This window comes from Cuculus canorus, chromosome 2 (genome assembly GCF_017976375.1).
Source record: "Cuculus canorus isolate bCucCan1 chromosome 2, bCucCan1.pri, whole genome shotgun sequence".
Lineage (NCBI taxonomy): Eukaryota > Metazoa > Chordata > Aves > Cuculiformes > Cuculidae > Cuculus > Cuculus canorus.
Window position 1 is genome coordinate 106,640,228 of NC_071402.1, and position 16,162 is coordinate 106,656,389.

The following is a 16,162-nucleotide window of genomic DNA, read 5'->3' on the forward strand; positions in this document are numbered from 1 at the left end:
ACCTTGAGGGAAGACTGAAACCTACAGAGTCTATAATACATTTTCATTGTCTTCCCCAGGGCCTGTTCCAACAGGATGTGTACCAACTAACATCACAAGTCACTGCAAAAACCCTACCAGACAGGACATTGCAATACATTTCCTCTCAGAGAAACCAAGAGGGAAAACGCTGCACAAAGTATTTCACTTCTCCCTCCTGTAAAACCAAGAATCTTATCTGGCACAGGAAACTTCTTACGGTATTTCACCTTAACTCTCAGGTAGCTTCGCAAAATTCTATACCCAGTGACATCCTATCATCAGAAAGGTAATTCAGATTCATAGGGGACCTCAAACCCCTTGGAAAAAGTAGACACTGACAAACAGAGATAACATGGAAATGATGGGGTTTCAACGTTAGAAACATTCATAAAGTATATTTTTTAAAGTTACTAACTCAGTAACTAGTTCTAGGAATAACAAAAGAAACAGTTCTCTCAGATCTTCACAACCACCGCTATCATGGTGTAAGTCACTCAGCTGCACAACTATTTTAGTGCAGAATCACCATCAAACAACTGCATGCACAAACTGTTTTTTGTTCTGCCACCATCTGCTTTAACTGAAACACAATAAGCTTAATGAAATCAGTGCATGTTCACATTTTGTAGAGGTAAGGACCATTACAAACAAAACTACTTACTCTGGAGGAGGCATTTTAGATGGTTCCACATCTCGCAGAAACTCACACTGAAGAGCTTGTTCAGCTGTGCAGCGCTTGCTGGGATCCAGAGCAAGCATATAATCAAATAAATCTAATGCAGCTGAAGGGATGCTACAAAGAGCAAAATGGAGAAAAGCATCACATTTTTATTTTGAATCACACACTTCTGTGCAAAATGTTAACAAACACGTCCCTTTCAAAATAAATTATCATTAAGTCCTTAAATAAATTACACCCTAAGAAAACCCACTCAAAACTTGAGCTTGGTAGTAAAGGCAGAGATTAATTTCAGCTTTTATTACCTGTACAAGCATATAATCCAAGATTTCTTTGCTTTGTGTTGTTTAATTGCTTGAAACACTGTCCTTACAAAACACCCCACACCTATTTAAGCCAAGACTATATTGTTACTTTACATGTTGAAATTTAGCACCCAGAGAGCTGCAGTTTTGATTGGTCCATGGACAATAATTGTATTGCTATAAAGACAGAAGCCTCATTAGTATGAACAGGATGATACATTTCTCCTAAACCCACAGTAACTGAAGGAGGAGAATGAACCCTTTAAAATAAGCTTACAGCTGTTTTCCCGTAACTTTCACATGTGACATTCGCACAGAACTAGTCCAGTAGTAGTACTTCAGAATACATGGTTCAGATAACTCCTCTGTGTTTAATGAATGTATGACCCAAAGGACTGTAACGTTAACCAGGTTACATATTTAGCTGTAGCCAGTTGTCCTTAAAAAACAATTAAGTACTCTGAGCTACTTTTTGGACTACAACAAGAAGCAGGTGTATCAATAATGGAAAACAAACATTTCCTTAGGTGAAAGCTGACAGGTGGTTGAAGTTTTAGGCATTTCTTCCCCCTTCTGGACACTCCTATTAAATAAGCGTTAATATAAGCTCTGTGGGTATTATGGGAAGGTTAAGAACTCAAAGCCATTTTTCTTTATACTTAATCTATGTTTATTCTCCAGAAAATAGTGGAGTTCATAAAGTCTCCAGGAGAACTTAACGCTACTACAGTTGACTAAACTAATTCTTCATCCTTACAAAGCAAACTCTTCTCTCAGTTTTCGACGATACTGCTTCTTTGGTTTCATTGTGTTGAAATAAGCTAATTTTATAACATCAGGCCACACCGCCGGACAAGGACTCCCGCAAATTCGGCTGTACCAAAAAGAAGGGAAAGAAAGGGCATGAGATCCAAAGCCACAAGTGAGCGCAGCTGTCGTTTTATTCTTGCACATACAGTCAATACAAAAATATTTTTTTAATTTTAACGTTCAGGTTCTTTTAGCTAAGATTTCTCTACTGGGCAATGCCCAACACCATAATAATGATGAATTGCCTACAAAAGGTAATCACCCTGCACAGGCTAAACTTAAAATAATCTGCTGTTCATCTCATCCCACCCCAGAAATCCTTCACAGAAATATTCTGGAAAACTTAACCAACTGTGTCTGGACAGATATCTGACTTGGATAACTGGATCTCTCAGGTTCAGAGTGCTGCTCAACTTTATGCCCTTAGCTCTCAATGCCAGTGAAGAATGAGATACCAAATGGCTGAAAAATCACTTTTCACTGACAAATTTAAGACTTAAGAGAATTTAGTTGACACAGAAGATGTAAGAGTGGTGAAGGGGACCCACATTAAAGCTTAAGGGCGGAAGCAAGATCTGACCCCTAGGCAACATGTATGGGTTTTTTTACCAGTTTTACATCTCAAGACTCATCTGTCTCCACCAATAGGAGTTGTGCAGCCTCATCCCTCCCTCTTCATCCACACCATATCTGTCCAACCAAGGATAACTAAGTACAGGTCGACCCACGCCACACTTCTGAGCAGAAGATCTGAAGAGGCAATTTACCATATTTCCAAAGCTTAAAGTTTTGCAGGACATCTTCCAAATACATTTTCCTAGTCCACTCCTCCCATTTAGTTGATGTAAATGTTTACTTAAGAGACAACTATCTAGGAATTACACCCTGAATACTATGCAAGCCACTCTGACTATATTTGCTGAGGTATGTAACTTTGGGGTGGGGTGGAGGAATTGCTATCTATTCCTATGAGAATTTCCTTCAGCTCTATCTTTGAATATTAAAGTTAGAAAAAATAAATGCAGTACTGTTGACTGTAATATTATGGTGGCAGAAACGTTGATAAAAATCGATATATTGCCTTTAAACAGCCAAAAATACATAATATCAGAGAACAAGAAGAATGAGCTACAAAAAGCCAGCTGCCAGCCTCCTTCCAGTAGAAGGAAATAGTAAAATTTTAGTTTGCTCTACCAGAGGTACAACATAAAGACACAAAAACTTCAAATGATTGCATCGTGATGTGCTTCGATGCCATCTAGTGCTCAAAAGCAAAAATGCCCAACTCACAAGTTTAGCTCTCCTTAGACTGAGAATGACTGCTGATAAGCTTCACACCTCCTAAAAACTTTCATTTTTCCAGGCCAGCTAATAACATGTTACACAGAAACACGCTACCGTTTACTCAGTTTTGAAAAATATATATAATTTTGTAATCTTTTTATTCATTTAATTTTTAAAATAATGTCAACCATTTATGGTTCAGGTTTTAAGTTCTAAAGGCCTCACTCTCTTCTCCCCTTGTTTCTAGGAAGAGGACATCTCACTAATTCAATTATGATATTAGAAGAGCAATTTTTGCTGAATAAAGCAGGGGTGGGGGGGGAGAAGATGCTCCGATTACATTGAGTTATATACATATCATTCCTCATTGAGATAAGGAAGAAAACATTGTTTTTATCTCCATAAAGTGTCTGGCAGTTTGTAAGGGAACAGAAATATTCCCACAAAAATAATAAAACCCAGATGTGTATGTGGAAGGCTTGAAACAAGAACTCAATGCTAGTAGCATGCAAAGTACCTGCTTCTCCCAAATCCCATCTCTCCTTATTATTGTCCATGTTTTCATTTGATTTGCTGAAAGGAAGTAATCTTAAAAAATAATGGGGATTTTGACTACTCTCCATTTACAACTTCAGTAATAAGCAACTCCAGCTGCCCTACAAAAAACCCTCTTGCTATTCAGCTGTATGTTGCTAGGGCCACAGAACAGTCACAAAAACACCCTCTCCAGGTCTAAGCAACAGTCACTTGCTTTATGTGTCCCTCAAAAGCAGTAACGTCTCACTCAGCGTGATGACTGAGTACTTGTAAATGTTTGCTGTGCATTATCTCTGATTTTAACATTAACAAAAAAAACCTGACAGTTTGAGGCACCCACGATGTACTAGTGCTTGAAAGTTACCTTATAAGTTCCAGTTGAGCAAGTTCTTGATTTGCTTGAAATATTGGCTTTTTGGTAAAAAGCTCACCCAGGATGCAGCTGTAAAACAGTTTTGTGCAATTCCATCATTATGACTTCCAATATAGACTGACAAACATTCAAGATTAATTTTTGGCTTGTTTTTATGCTTGCTACACTTCTGTACTGAACTCTTACCCACAGCTCCAGACATCGATAGCTGGCGTGTATCTTTCTTCTCCAAGCAGAAGTTCAGGAGGCCGATACCATAATGTAATAACTTTGTTGGTATATGGTCGGCTGTCAGGGAGGAGGAAAAAGAGATAACTATCATTTTACTACGATCTCATTTCTAAAAAGCTGATACTTCGAGGACTTCATTTCTGCAACACTGTTTAAGAACAGTACAATCTTCCCCTCCCTTCTTCTAATTTTATCCTGCAATGCTGCAACTGCACAAAATAAAATGCCATTGACTGACCAAGGCTATCAAAGGACTGACTGAAGATAAAAATAAGAATCACATTGCCATCTTGATGTGCATTCTGTATCTCAATTGTTATTTGGATAGGCAATATGGTACATTTATTACATCGCTAGTAATTTCAGGAAAAGGACCTGCTTGGATAAAACCAGTAATTTCTGGGCAACTATTAATTGTTACATTGAACACTGAATACAGGACCTCTACAAGTGTTCTGAAAAGATGAAAAAAAAAAAACCAAAAACCTCTTTCCCCTCTCTACATAGAAGCAAAAGAGACGAAGCATTTTTCTTGAACTACACCCTTCAACAATTCTGATTTCAAAGTCTAGAACACTTCTAATATCTTCCTATATTTCACAACATCTTTAATCCCTACAACTCTAAGCAGCAGTTTTGGTCATGGGAATGATCCTTTCTATCTTCACACTAAGGTAAAGATTCCCACTCTCAGACACACACTTTTTGTGGACAGGATGAGATACAGTATCATCAGTTCAGAATGGAAGGCAGAAAACAGATGTTAGTTTTTGGGGTTTTTTTCCAAGCAGGGAGTCTTAAAAGTGAACCCAAAATTCTTTCGGTTTCAATAATTCACTCTCAACGACAACATTAGGTAAATCCAAACAGAAAGAGTAACATTAAGTGCGGTGTGTGAACAACCACGGCAAAATGTCTAACAAGCTTTTATAACATACTCAGTGGTACAAGTATCATTTCTGCCAAATCACCCAAGTCTTTTTTTCATTAGGAAATTCCCCGGTTCATTTTTAAAATGTAGTGGTTTTTTTGAAACAATCCCATCATTTATCATATTTATCTCTTAAGCAAGCATTCCTCTATGAAATGTTTATATGGTATGGACTTCCACTACAGATACACCACTCATATTAGAATACAGTGCTTTTTATTTGAACAGATGTTTTCTTACACAACCTGTCATATCTCCTACTCCAGACATATTAAATCCATCAAAATAACATTTAAAGGAGCACATCTACAACAAACGATGGGAAATTTATTTCCTCTCCATTATAGTTCTACTAAATTCTGTACCCTTTTGAGAAGTACAGGATTCCAAACAACAGCAAACCAACTGTGAAGTACGTGAATTTAAAAGAACAGCTGTTATATGCTTGTATACATTAATTATGTCTATTACTGCAGGTCAGTAGCTACTCAGAAGGAAAATTAATGAAAAAATTGTCAAAAATCTACTAATTATCCTCCTCCCAAGTTCAACTGGCAATTCTATTAACATAATTACATTTTAAGCTTGGTTTCATTTACATATAATGAAGTGATAATGTTATTTGATGTACAGCAATATCTGTTATCTGCACTATAAAGACACTGAACTTTCGTGCATTCAATTCTTAATAGGCAAAATTTAAATTAACTAAAAAACAAACATTTAAAAAACCCACAGTAAACCATAAAAATAATAATAAAATTAAATCAATTTGGTGCACTTGAAAATAAGAAGGTAGGATAGCACCAATTCCTTTTAATAAAAATACATCCAAACCAAAAATTAATTACCCAGCAGCCAGTTAAGATTACCTTATCCTGCCACTATAATCAACAGTTCTCATAACTGTACTTAAGCGTACGTTCCTGAAATATTAGCTCAGAAAACAGTGGAACTGTGCAAAAAGGTTCAGTAACAAGCTCAGATCTCTGTGAGAAAAAAAACCTCACAAAGCTAAATAATAAATCAGTATATTCACAGTGATGTTATTTCCCAAATTAGGCATACAGAAATCAAATTAAGCATAGGTAGTTAATGCTCTCTGTCTCGAACCACCCGATGTACGTAATAGTATTATAAACATTTGGTCTGAATTTTGAGAATTCAGTTGCACATAGGAAATACACGATTTTACAACATAAATATTGAAGCTCTTAATCATAAAAACTGTGCCCGTTTCCTGGAATACAAGCATAATGAAGCCAAGAACAACAGAAGCAGAAATCACAAGAAGTTTCAGAACAACTTTTATTCAAACTTGTATCTCTGTTTCCAGCCGATTCAGCAGTACTGACTGCCTAAAGAATACAATAAGCCTCTTCAAATGTAAGGTTAAATCTCACACAAAAGTAATGCTTTCTCAAAAGAAATATATGAATTTGTGTCAGAAAAAAATTTTGCTTTCTCTAAATGAACTTTTCCTAGGTGGACCAAGAGAAAGAATATACTTTAGGGTTACAGGACCAGAAAATGTTAGTAAAAATCTACATATTGATGCAAGCTACTTAGGATTGCAACTTTTCGTTTGCAATCAATATATGACTGCTCTCTACAGTTATTTATCTAGAACACCTGGAAAAGCAATAAACTTGCACAAGCAATGCACTTGCAAAAACAGTTTTGTAGTTTTATGCAGTGCAAGATAACATGCACTACTTTCCATTTCCTAAGCAATTACTTGTATTACAGTACAACAAGACCGCCTCTAAGCAAAACAGTCTTGTGGCTCTCATAATACTTAATTATGCAAGAAGTCCTGAATGCTTTTTCACAGTATTGTTATATCTTACCTTTCCTCTGAGTTGTAGAGCCGAGCAAGCCCAAAATCTGCAAGCTTTATCTGCCCTCTGGTGGAAAAAGCAAAGAATTATTTAGTGGTTAATCCTGTTAGATTTCCTCCTCCAAAATCAGCTGAAGTTCGAGATTTTCAAACAGCTGCAACTGAATTTCACCAAACCTCATTAATGAGTAGGCAATACCTTACAATCTATGCATCTCTTCAGTAAAAAAATACACTAATTTATTATATAGCAAAGACACACAAGCAAAATTAGGAATGCTCATCAAATGGTATTTACATCACCGAGTGTTAGTAAAAATCCAGGTGTATACTGTAAAGTATTCAAATCAGTAGCTGCAGTAAAAAACAGAGTGAGGAAACTCCTATTTTCTCAAGCCTTACTGCTAGCGTTTGTATCACAAAACTATCAGCATTCATACTTCCTTCTAGGAAGCTGTCAAAGCTGTGCAGCTCCTGTAAAGTTTAAATACAGCCTCTAAATCAGAGTGACCGACCAGATAAGGGCTTCTATTTTTGCCATCAGCCAATTTGCTGAATGATACAACCCCTGACCCCTTCTTGAGTTTTCCCATATATGAGGGGATGAGGAGAAGATACAGAGCTCTTGCATGGCAGCTTCCACAGCAGAAAGGCACCACTCAGCGAACAGAAGCCCCCACCATCTGTAAAGCCTGGATGATTTAAGCAGAAAGTTATCTGCAAGCTTCTCTAACACATGAAATGAATGTTGGAACATTGCACAGGGTTTTGTTTTTTCTGTACTTACAAGCTTTTAGAACTCTCATCACTTTCGAATACATGCAAGTGTCACTTTCAAAGGTATTTTACTTTATCAAATTAAGGAAAGACTTGCTGCTGCGTGTAAGAATGACCATTTTCCATTCTTTACCCTCAGATGCATGTCTGGAATTGCTCTCACGCTTGGAGAGCCCTCATAAACAAATAAATGTTCCCCTCAAATTTACATGCCTATTTCTCAGCATATTCGTGGAAGATCAATGAATTTTTGAGCAAAGACATTTAAGTTGCATATCTAAAAGACATATACTCCATGTGTTAGGCTCCAGGCTGTAACTTGTAATGGGATTTTGGGAACACTGGCTCAGAATTATTCTGATCAACCATGAATGTTTTTTTCCTCCAATGGAAATGCTTAAGGATGCTCAAAAAACAACCTGGAGGAAAAAACCTCTGTATCACGGATTGGAGAAAGAACAGTACAACAGAAAACTCCACCTCTACACACTCTTCTTCCCTGTCAGGTAACACCTGAGTTTCCAAGTTCCTAAAGGTGCGCAAACACAGCACCAATATCAAGATTAGCAGGCAAGCAAGATTAGCTGAGTGGGCACAGCAAGCGATACGGGAGGCATACGTACAGCTGTTTCAAGAGTCAGTATCATAATCTGGCAAGACTAGTGGGATCAGAGCTGAAATAGTCTAATGTTATTTTGTTGCAAGAAAAACAGGAGGAAAAATGAAAATTTTGATTTGGACAAGCGGGCATAAGACCAGTGACCCACCAAAAGAGACCTTTGATCCATCTTGCTCAGTATTTCCTCTACAGCAGCTAAGTAGATTTTTAGGGAGAACACATGAACCACTCGTTTTGAGGCTTATCTTCCTTGTACTTATCCACCACCCACAATCATTGTGTTAAGGATGCCAAAACAGGTATTCCTGTCTATTGCCTTTTGGAGGTATTACTGATCCTGTCAATGAACACGTCTCCCTTTCTGAATCTTCTGACATTCCTCTGAAAAACTCTTGTGACAATAAATCCCAGAAGCTGCCTGCCTGGTCTGTAAAGATGCTCTTTTTTACTGTTATATACTTTGCTCTTACAGCTGCTGGATTTGATGAGCAACAGTTCTGTACTGAAGTTATCCACGACCTTCACACACTTCATTTGCTGCTGTTACATACTGAACAAAAGTATGTTTATTAATACTATTTGTAATTACAAGCAGTCAAAGTAAGCAACAAAACTCTTTTCTCCACTCGACTATGGCTATAACTGCAAGCCAAAACATGTCTGAACACGTCTGATCGAATATTCTTTTCAAGCATTATCCTGACTGATGAAGACTATGACCTCAATCTTGTGGCAAAGAACTAGCCTAGCCACACTTCAAATGAGATTACAAAAAAAATACACGTCAAGTGCTTATTTCCTAAAATTCTATTTCGATATATTTGAACTCAGATAATCTTCCTCCAAACTCTGACTTAAAAGATTTAAGTTTTTACGCTGCTATTTTAACACAGGCAAGTTCTAGCAAGCAATTGCAGGGTCCAGTGTTGGGCAATAAAATTACCAGGTTAGAGTATTTTACAATTTATTTTAAAGAAACCAGGCAATCTAGAAAAAAGTTTTGCTAATGAGTTAAAGCTGGCAAACTGGGAAGATTAAAAGAAAGACTTAAAGATGTTGTCAACATACAATCTTTTTACATACTTGGAGTTATATCCATACCTATTATTTAGTAGAATATTTGAACATTTGATATCTCTGTGCAAAAAGTTCTTCTTATGGCAATAGGCCAAGCCCTCCATCAGCTGTCTCATAAATGATTTAATATGATTTTCATTAAAATGAACCAAACCAGATTCCAGCAGTCCCATCAAGTCATGGTCCATATATTCAAACACCAGGTAAAATGCACCTAGGAAAAAGAAAAGGAGAGGGTAGGAGAAGCAAAGAGAGAAAAAACGATTTAATAGCAGTCCAAAGCTCCCTATTTTTTTGAAGTATCAGAAGTATCTTCCACAGAACTGTTTACATTTTCTGCTGTGCCTCATCTTGACAGCAATGAAACACAGAGCAGTAAACATTTTCATAAAACCTTTTCCGTGTAAACAACTATACTGGTTAAATGTTTGTGAGAACAAATATAATTCTACCACATGGCATTTTAATCTAGTTACACATGTACTCTCCTCCCTATGGCTCTCAATCTCCCTCCATTTTATTTATGGAAGAAGTAATTGGATTAATATTCCCTATGTAAAGTTTGGGGAAAAATCTAGAAACAACATATATATAGCAGTGGTTCATCTGTCAAGATTCAGTGACTGATTTTTTTTTAAGCTTTCAGAGTGAAACCGGGTTAGAAATAAAGCCTGCCCTTCTCAGACTAAAAGCAACTGCAAGACAAGACAAAATGACAAAGCAGAACTAACCTACTAGCAACAGCAGCTCTGCAAAGATGCAGTTCACATTCCAATTTGCCACATACATACATTAAGCACAATAGAATCTGGTCTTACCTCACATTAGCCTCTGTAATTCCACAAATAAAGCTATTAAAGTCATGCCTCTTTGACATATATAAGTATTCTTAAAGAGAAGTGCCAAGTGCTTCAGAAGCAGCAATAATCCATCTCCAGCACAAACACTCCCCATACAACCTACTTGATTACTTAAATCCTATCCTTAACCGTGAGGCAGAGAAGGCAGTGCAGTCCTTGCAGAACATTGATGGCAATGCAGAAACCATGTTCAAGTGGGTCTGTCTATCTTCCATTTTCAAAAGCCTCACCCGCAAAGAGGTTTCAAAGCCACCACAGAAAGTACAAATAGCATCTGCCCAACAAGAACTCATTACAGGTTCTAGTTCCTAACTAAGTAGTTTCAATTCAGAAGCCAGTGAAAGTCTTGGAGCAGTAAGAAGTCAGCTTGCCAGAGCATGTACACACACACATAGAGCCAAATTCTAACAAATCGACTTGTTTTCTTGCATAGTAGCTGAATAGGGAAGAAGGAGCGCTAAATTCATGTCCTACTTAAAGAGAAAAAAGATTACTCGTACAGTTAAGCGTTAAATTTGGAAAAAGATCAGCTTAGAGCAGTTAAACCACAGGCCATTGCATAAGACACTCAGGGTTCATTGTTTTTTAATGTAGGTCCTTCTGTCCTGCTGTATGTTATACAGAGGAAGCAAAATATTGATCAGAAAATACTGCTGTTGGTGTGCAGAGAGTAGGTAGAACAAGAGGCAAATCAGGTAGGTACAACTCAATCCCACCACTTCAAAAGGAAAGAAGGAAGCATTAAGAGTCATAAAGAAACAAAGTCTGCTGTGCATAACCGAGTTTACCAGTTCAGAGCCTTCACAGAGGCTCTTAATCTTGGTCTTTTAAAACAAGACAGCTGGCAACCTGGACTGCTGGTGAAGTACGAACCATGACATAACTTAAAATGCACTGAAACAAAACACCTGATATTAATACTGCAGTGCCAGAATAATCTAGGTATGACCCTCAGAGGACATTAGCTCAACAAAACTGAACATCAATGATCTTGGTATTTTCTTGCTCTGGAAAACAAAGGAAAGTTAACTGTCACGGCAGCAGGCTACACTCTGTGTACATGACATGGAAAAAAGCCTGGAAAGGGTCAGTGGGATTGCAGACCTGTTTAGTGAGAATAGCTGAATATAGCCTTCTTGTTTATACATAAAGTAGGGTCCATGCCTTGATTACCTCCTGGAATTTTGCACCCCCATGCAAGAAGGAACAGTGACAACAATGGAGACAATTAATAAATAAAACAGAGTAGCACCTGGAAGATGACATCCAATTATTTATATTCTCTGCAACTCTCATTAAGAAACCTACACTAGAACTGTATATACGCTAATTGTTCCTTCCATAGCAGAACAAAAGTAAATGCACGGAGCTATTATACTTGTGCTTTAATACCCATCTCCCACCTACACATTATACAATGTTAGAATTTGCTTTCCAAAGAAAAACTGTCAAAACTTATTCTTCACTGCTTATGCGAAACTATTAAAATTAGTCTACTAGCCTTGGCACTGTCATCATCAAAACCTGATTTTCAGTATTACTCAAATTATACTTGGAAGTGACTGTGGCTGCGAAAAAAAGTTATTGAGCAAACTGAAGTGAAACTTCTGTTAGTCTACTTCTAGACAAACATGGTGCCCTTTTCTGATAGAGGTCTACAGTTTCAGTAAACAAAATGGTTACATTATCTTGATCATATCATATCTTCATAGATTCATCAGATCCAGGGATCTGATCCTTCACAACAGGGAAGGAAGTCATATATAGTCATGAAGAGGAAACAGTCATGGAAAACCTCACAAGTGAACCAGAACAGGCAGAAGTCTGGTCATTACAGCATAGTCTGAGTTCCAGTTTACAGCATCCTTTAGTTTGATCAAAACAAATGCCACAAAAATTTCCATTTCTCAAAAAGGAAAACATAACAGACAAAATAATCCTTCTTTCCTTTAAGAGGCCAAGACGTTCAATAACTTGGAGATTACATTTTAAAGCAACATTTTGTTTCAGGCTAGCTTTGCCCAATACCTACATTTCTGGGAGCAGTGTCATAAATTAAAACATCTAAAGTCTCTGTTTCAGTAAAGTGCAAGCAATTCAAATGAATCCAGAACGACTTATTTGACTTCAACATTACTCATGTAACTGCTGTTAAGTTGTAGACCTGCACTTCCCAGTAAGTACCTGTGAGGTAGGAAGGAGCCTACAGTCCATTTCTGCACACTGCAACCAAGTACTAACAGGGAGTCTGGAGTGCCTGTCCTGGTTTCATCTGGGAGAGTTCATTTTCCTCCCAACAGTTGCTGCATTTTGGATTTAGTTGGAGAGTAATGTTCACAACATACTGTTCTGGTTGTTGCCAGGTAATGTTTATGTTTGCTAGGGTAGAGCAAGCTTTCTCCTCAGCAGCTGCTAAGTTTTTTTATTTAGTGCAGAAAGAGTATTGATAACAGTGATGTTTTTAGTTGTTGCTCAGAAATCAAGGAATTTTTCAGTTTCCCGTGTTTTGCTAGTGTACAGATGCAGAGCCAGGACAGCTGACCCCCACTGACCAAAGGGATATCCTGTACAATATGATGTCATGCTCAGCAATAAAAGCTGGAGGAAGAAGAAAAGGGGGGGTGGGGTGGGGTGAACATTCCGAACTATGAAGTTTTGTCTTTCCAAGTAATTGTTACATGTGATGGAGCCCTGCTTTCTTGGTGATGGCTGAATATCTGCCTGCCGATGGGAAGTAGTGAATGAATTCCTTGTTTTGCTTTGCTTGCATTCATGGCCTTTGATTTACCTACTAAACTATCTTTATCTCAACCCAGGAGTTCTCTCATTTTCACTGTTCCAATTCTCCTCCCCCACCAAGGGGGCATGAGTGAACAGCTGCAGGGGGCTTAGTTGCTGGCTCGGGTCAAACCATGACAGCGCCCCATTTCCTTTGCTAATACCACACAGCTCATTCTCCATTCCTTCCTCTACTGAAATAATAAGAAAACCGAATGTCACTGCATGTCGACAGAGCAGCAACTGGAACAGATGAACAGCAGTAATATTGCCTACTTGTGAATAAGGGATATGAGACAGCAGCTGAATCTGTTAGGAGGTACATAGTAAATAAAGGAGACTCACATGGATGGGGAAAAAACCCTCACATTAATCCTTTTGTTTGCCCTTAGAAAAATTCACCTTTTTTGACCATTCTCTCAGTTAAGATTGGTAAGGGTTAGAAAGTAAGATATTGGTTTAAAATAATTCGGATTAACACAGCTGCTCCTTCTGTTCATATATTTCAAGTCATGCAGCTCCAGCAGTAGCAGATTTCTTAACCAAAACACAAGATGAGCTGGGGTATAATGCTGTAAAGCTATGCATACAAAACGCGTAAGTAAACAAAACATGGCACTGATGAACTGTAATATATGAAGTATTTTCTGAGGGGCCATAAAACCTGACAAAAAAACTTTGCATTTTTGTGACATAGGCAGTCTGGATTATTTTGGACTGTCAAATGACACAGATCCAAAGCAGGACCATCAAGTTACCCATTTGTTCCCAAAGATACAAGTGTTTTGGGCTGGTGAGGGTGAGAGAAGATGAGAGGAGCAGGGGAGAATGATCCAAAACCCTACAGAGATGACAGCTTTTAAGCAACTATTTTAAAAATGTCATTTCATAGGGAAAGCATTTCAGGTTTCTCAAAAGATCTGATTAGATACACACCAGAGGAACCAGGAGACCAGAGGTGCCTTATTTTGTGCAAATTTTAATTCGGTCCTTTTATATAGGGGTTAAAATAGTATCCTGAAAAACAAAAATGCTTAGGAAAAAAGATGCCTGCCTCATTCAGTGTATGCTACCTACAGTGTGAGTTGTCAAACAGGTTTCGATATTTTGTTCCATCCTCACTGCTCAGAATGAGGTTCCTTCAGATTTTAATTTTGTCTAATAAGCCTCCTCACCTTCTTCTATGCAGTACATATATTTTTTTTCTGATTGATTAGAGGTAATTCCATTGTATTTACTGTTCTGTTCCTTTAACATTTCTCTTCCAGTACTCATGATACATTGTATATCAAGAGACTTTTAAACACAATTTTATCAGAACTTGAAAACTAAAGAAGAAACTGTCCAGCAATTCCTTAAAGTTCCTTACATTTAAGGTTCCTTAAACAGCCACTCATCTTATCTTTTCACCCACATTTTATAGACCTATTTTCTAATCCGAGAAACACCAAATAAAAGCATAGTCACTGAATTAAGGACTAAAGAAAGCATCACTGCTATAATAATTTTTCAATTTAGATTTAAAAAAATTCTACTGAAGACAAATTCAGTCCAGTAAGCACAGAATAACTTTTCATTTTTTAAAAAATATATTTTCATGTAATCTTTTTATTATATGACCGTGTTATTCTCTCATTGCAAGTTCAATTGCACCCCCCCCTCTTGAAAAAAATCCAACTCAAACTGTATGTACATGGAAACATGTTCTGAAATATGTGAACCAGACAAGGACATACTGAAGCCCTGGAAGTAAATACCATCCCTGTCTCATCACATATTACAGGGAAATAAGAAACAGAATAAAAAATTTGAAGTGGAGGAAAAGTAAACCAAATATATCAAAAATCTATGGTTAATAATCAGGCACTCTTTTCATTTTGCCACAACATAGATCAAGATGAGAAGTCACACAATTAGGTCAGCACTCATTCCAGGCCAGACAGTGCACACAAACAGGAAGTGGCACTCAAGCAGTCACACTGTCCCTGATAACTTAGCTATAGCACGAAAACTATTTGGGTAAGAAGTTCCTATCACTAGTTCAGAGCAGCAAGGCAAGTTGTAGATCACTAGAGGTTTCTGAAATCCAGATCAGTTTGGTTTTAGTCAGCTTTCCAGGAAACCCAGATAAAACCAGCTAGGATACAGGTAGAGAAAGAAGCCTGTAGTGATGTACTCCCTGATGACTGCGTGATCGCTATCACAGACTCCTTCCAAACCATAAGCTTTCAGATAGACTAAGTACTCCTCAATGGCTATGAGAAAGTAACTTGCTAATCATATGACAACACATCACAGAATCAGTACTCTTTTGACATGCGTACTACCGTACTGCCAAGATAAATACCAACTTCATGCCTAAAAAGGCTTGTTAATTTGTATTGCAAATCAATTCAAATTTTTATCTATCTAAAATAAACTTAGACCTTAAAATGAATTTTAGAAACACACATGCAATCCAAACAGATAATCCACACACAGGAAAAAAAAAACCCAAGAAGCTGCAATATTAATCATATATTTTTTTTTACTGGAGTTGCCCATGCAAAGTTTTACGTCCTCCCTTGGGTTAGCAACTGAAAATGACTCTTCCAGGCAAAAGGAGGAAGAGATGTCAGTCAGTACAAGCACTGGTTTTACATTCACAGCAACAAAAGCTAAGTCAGGCACTCTCCATGTGTGTAGTAAAAAGAGATCATGGCAGTCCCATAGCTACACTGTTGACCACTGGCAAAGAGGTTCTACCTGATAAGAGGCAACTGAGAAGTGAAGGACCATCTCTGGAGCCCAAAGGAAAAAGAGACATCAACGTCTTATTAAAAGACAGACTCCTCGAGAAAATAAACCAGAGCTGACAAAAGCCCAACGTAAGAAGGGCCTTTTTTCCCAATGATTCGCTTAATAACTTAAGTGAAGTTAACTGAGCCACTTCATGAGGTGTATAGATTTGAACATACTTAGGACATAACTTTTTTTTCTACTTCCAGTTTAGATCCTGTTTTCTTCCATTACTGTAGCATAGGGAACATCACAAACTTTT

General features: G+C 37.6%; 1 protein-coding gene across 6 annotated transcripts in view; it reads right to left on the reverse strand.

Moving 5' to 3' along the window:
- Nucleotides 1–16,162, reverse strand: part of CDK13 (cyclin dependent kinase 13) — a 48,335-nt gene that overhangs the window by 11,506 nt on the left and 20,667 nt on the right. For all 6 annotated transcript variants that reach the window (XM_054059163.1, XM_054059162.1, XM_054059161.1 and 3 more), the window contains exons 6-11: nt 9,509–9,698; nt 7,022–7,078; nt 4,196–4,297; nt 4,001–4,078; nt 1,763–1,879; nt 683–814 (exon numbers count right to left, since the gene is read on the reverse strand). In XM_054059163.1, coding sequence (XP_053915138.1) covers nt 683–814; nt 1,763–1,879; nt 4,001–4,078; nt 4,196–4,297; nt 7,022–7,078; nt 9,509–9,698 — 676 coding nt within the window. The remainder of the gene's footprint in view (nt 1–682; nt 815–1,762; nt 1,880–4,000; nt 4,079–4,195; nt 4,298–7,021; nt 7,079–9,508; nt 9,699–16,162) is intronic.